At 34.6% G+C, this 4,415-nt stretch overlaps 1 protein-coding gene across 3 annotated transcripts; it reads right to left on the bottom strand.

Moving 5' to 3' along the window:
- Positions 1 to 391: 391 nt before the first annotated feature.
- On the bottom strand, positions 392 to 2,789 carry LOC125066510 (glycine-rich protein 5-like). 3 transcript variants are annotated; one of them, XM_047674610.1, is made up of 6 exons: positions 2,650 to 2,789; positions 2,002 to 2,155; positions 1,933 to 1,941; positions 1,754 to 1,807; positions 596 to 712; positions 392 to 538 (listed from the first exon to the last, which is right to left on the bottom strand). In XM_047674610.1, exons 1-6 carry the CDS (start codon positions 2,653 to 2,655, stop codon positions 426 to 428), a joined length of 453 nt encoding a protein of 150 aa, XP_047530566.1. In that variant the 5' UTR covers positions 2,656 to 2,789; the 3' UTR covers positions 392 to 425. The 3 variants fall into 3 exon arrangements, with proteins under 3 accessions (XP_047530566.1, XP_047530565.1, XP_047530564.1); XM_047674609.1 differs by having other exon boundaries at positions 392 to 526; positions 584 to 712; positions 1,933 to 2,155; positions 2,650 to 2,781; XM_047674608.1 differs by having other exon boundaries at positions 1,933 to 2,155; positions 2,650 to 2,773.
- Positions 2,790 to 4,415: the final 1,626 nt, after the last annotated feature.

Here is a 4,415-nt window from a genome sequence, read left to right as displayed (position 1 = left end):
CAATAAAATAATTTGCTTAATTCGAAATCAAGATAAAATATTATTCAGATTTTCAATTGAAGATACAAAAAAGAATTGCTTAATTTTTATGACATAAATATTGTAGTTGAATTAAATTAAGTGATTATTAAAAAAACAACTTTTAGCTACCCGAAGGGCTTAAAGAACATAAATCTTCTCGTATAAATGGTATCTACAGTTTCTTGACTAAATATATACTTATATTGATATAATTATCTCAATATCCTTCTTTTTCTAGCTACACATTCGAAATGCGGTAATTTTAAGTGGACTAAATTAATGTTCTCGAAAACTAAAAACTAAACTCTTTTTAGTGTATAGGTTGAGGTATGTATATTGAAGAAAATAAAAGTTTTTTTTTTTAATTTTAGGTATTGGTATATTGACATTCGTTATTCGGGAGATCACCACCAGCCGGAGGAACCACCGCCGCCGCCAGATTTCCAGCCACCGCCTCCACCACCGCTGGACCAACCGCTGCTTCCACCGCCGGATTTCCAGCCACCACCGCTACCGCCTCCAAAACCGCTACCGCCTCCGAAGCCGCCGGATTTCCAGCCACCACCGCTACCGCCTCCGTAGCCGCCACCGCCGCCGGATTTCCAGCCACCACCGCTGCCGCCTCCGAAGCCGCCACCGCCGCCAGATTTCCAGCCACCACCGCTACCGCCTCCGAAGCCGCCGCCGCCGCCTGAAATATATAGAAAAATCTATCAATACATTTTGTATTATACTGACTACACTAGATTAATCAAGAGACTACTACTCAATATAAGTTACGATTATTATATCAAGATGATTTTGAACGAATTGCATAAATTGCGTAATGCTTTTGACATTTCAGTTATTACCCAACTCTGCTTCACACGGATACAATAAGGATAAGAAAAAAATATTCTTTTGGGCTAGGCACCTCTTCGGGCGAACGCAGAACAATCTAACTTAAGCTTCATGACAATCAGGATCGCATAGCTGACAAACATTCATTTTTATTTATAGTAGTATAGGAGATTAATGACTCTGTACCGATTTTTTCTTAACACTAATTTAGATGCACATGAAATCTGTTAGGACATTAATTGCCACAAAATTACGTCCAAAGCGTTCATCTGTTCATTGTAGCTCTATGATGATTGCGAAAGTAATTTCGTTGAGGCATCGAGTGAATGGATGACCCTCGTGTCTGGTCTTTTGACCTCTTGTAATGTAAGGTAAGGCATTGCACGGAAATAGGTTCCTCTTTCGTTGTTTGTTAAATTATTTATGATGAAGTATTTACCGAGCATTTTTAACAGTTTATATTTTTAATTAAGTATGTACATTGACCTCTTTATATCTTTTTATAATAAAAATTATAGGAGAGTTCGTTATTTTGAAGTAAATAGATATTTTAAGAATTAGTAAGTGTGTTGCATAAACATATATCAAATTTAGTGAAGAATAGTGGAAAATGCTAGAAATTTTCAATTGGGCTAAGGTCGTATCTCCTTTTTTAGAAGATGACTCGGAACCGACTCGGATGCATATGTGATCAATCGACACATGTATTATTTACCGCCGAGCACGAGAGAAAATATAAATAGAAATTAAGCATACATAAATTCAGTGGCGCTCCTGGTTTCGAACCGCAGGACCAACTGGACTGTTACGAATCTATTTCGCATGAAGTGTGCATTATATAACTAGATTATGATATATTTTCTGAAATGTTAAAGCCACTGATGAAACTCACCGTAACCGCCGCCGCCACCGCTGGGAACTATCACTTTGATAACCTTCACTATTTCTGTAAAAAGAAAAAAAAACCCTATAGTCGATATCCTTTGCAGCTGTATACACTATGATCTCAATTCTATTTTATAAATAGTTATAAATATATTTAAAGTTTGTAATTAGAAAATTAATACTTACGGCCGCCGCCTCCGCCACCACCTCCGTGGCCACCTCCAAAGCCACCACCGCCGCCGCCGCCGTAACCACCTCCACCACCACTGGACCAGCCGCCACTGCTACCACCGCCATATCCGCCTCCACCGCCATATCCGCCTCCGCCACCGCCGGACCAGCCACCGCCACCGCCTCCGAGGTAGCCGGCTTGGACGGCAACGGCTAACGCCATCAAACAAACGAATACCTGTTGGGAAAATTATGAGTAAATCAATTTGTTATATATTTAAAAAAAAACAACAAATCTGGAAATTTCAAAATAAAATATGCATAAACTAACATGACGTTACCCTATTATAAATTAGTAGGTACTTAGTTACTTCGCCCTTACTATACTTTTTATTTTAGGTCACAATAAGACAGAGATGTACCGTTATTTTTAATGTTCTAAATAAAATACTTTCTATAGAAATTATTAATTTAACGTTAAAATCTAATATTTTTTTATGATTTGACATTTCTCAAAGTATACAAATATAAAGTAATTTAATTTTGAAATACATAAACAAGTAGTAAGAAAAAGTAATATTAAATTTAAATAAGTATTATCTTATTCAATGGAATTGATATATTTTCAAACAATAAAATTGAATGTATACCATGAAAATATGCTGATATTATTAGTACATGATGTTAAAATGAATATTATAAATAAAGGGGTGATAATGTATTGACGTTTACCTTCATGTTGATGCTATGCGATATCTGTCTGCTGAGGGGTCGACATTGTATTATATATGCAGAGCTGACGCCCCACTCGGGGCTGCGGGAGGGCCGTGAGACGAGCTAGAGAACGGAAGCTCTTCCGCGGCCAACAATGTGACGCAATCCATTGTCCCTGTGGCTCTGGTGAACTCATATTAGACCATCACCGTAATTATGGTAGGGAGATAACAACTCAGAACAGACGTATCTGACTAATGAAATACATTTCTTGTGCGACTGACGTTTGCTTAAAGCAGTATATCTTTTTGGCATTAATAGAATCATAACTCTGATTTATTGAATACGATCTATGTGATTACTAAATTTAATAATAAATCAGTAATATATTCATTCTAAAATAATTGATCCAATGCTGATAAATCATCAGCTTCTGAATTAGAATCTGTGTTTTGAGAAGGCTTTTTGTGCATCTCTCGTCATGTTCGTAAAAATTTCTTTGTCTCGAATGTCGAGAGATCTAACGATAATAATGTCATAAATGAATATTATTTAAACAACGCCATTTTTTTATTACATTTCAAAATTAGAATAGGGTTTTAAATCGTGCGAATATAATCTGTGCATATGTATACTTTTATATATTATGTGTATTATATCATGTCTCATTATTTGTAAGCTCCGACAAAAGCGCCGTGAGTATTTTACGTAATATTGCATTATATTATGTTTGCGCATGATTGTTTGATTTATCGAATAAGGAAAATTTCAAATTTTATCGCTGATAACCCTTTCACTGTTTTGAAAAGATTCAAACTATTATTTATAAGCGTTTACCGTTATTTGTAACTACATATTATTATTTATAAAGTAATGTAAACAATGAAAATTTTACAACTTTTTACTAATTGTTATATTCCTAACAAGCTCCATCCGTCTCTCACTTGGCCCCAGGGTTGAAATCATCCACATAATCATGTAGGAAGGTCGGTCCCGAATAGTGATGCTTCTTCCTAGGCAAGTTGTGAAATGTCCTTCGTACTGTAGCGCTATTCTATTAGAATTCACTTCGTATCTCACTCGTAAAATGTTAACAACCGACGTACGCCATTTTGGTACATGTATCCTATACATTTTTCAATGTCGCATTCGTCTGTCGTTTCATACCTTTGCTGTGCACTGACATTCTCCTTACACAATACGATTTTGCTACAGAATTCCTCTATCTATGAGGGATTTCAAATCCTCATACAAACTTCACTGTATATAACATTATTATTTTTATTTTAATGTGTCCGGTCTAAGCTTGTTAGCTCATTAAAATATTTAACAATAGTTTTACTTATTTAATGTAATTACTCTATGTATATTCAGTTAGTTATTATATTCGTATGGCCAGGTCCTCTCTCTAGAGAAAAGATTACATCAACTGACAATATAATCGTGTAGTACATTATACTGATTTCGCAATTTATACTAAACAATAACTTATAAAAACTGTAGCAATGGTTACGGGATTTATTAAAAAATATAGATCATTTCAAATATAATCCGTTTATTAATAAAAATGTATTACACATTAAATTAATTATGAAAACACATACTTATTTTATATTGAAAATATAAATTAAATAAATCTAAACCAATTTCAGCGAGACTTTTTTTTACTATAAACTTGTATCACAGATTCAGCGAAATAACTAAATATAATGCTATGTCTAATGCTAGTAGTTTATGTATTTTCACAATAATTTGCATTTCTTAGGCAACACAATCTTTAAAAT

Source organism: Vanessa atalanta, chromosome 9 (genome assembly GCF_905147765.1).
Source record: "Vanessa atalanta chromosome 9, ilVanAtal1.2, whole genome shotgun sequence".
Lineage (NCBI taxonomy): Eukaryota > Metazoa > Arthropoda > Insecta > Lepidoptera > Nymphalidae > Vanessa > Vanessa atalanta.
Note: the sequence above shows the minus strand (reverse complement) of the source record. Positions and strands in the feature narration are given on the sequence as shown.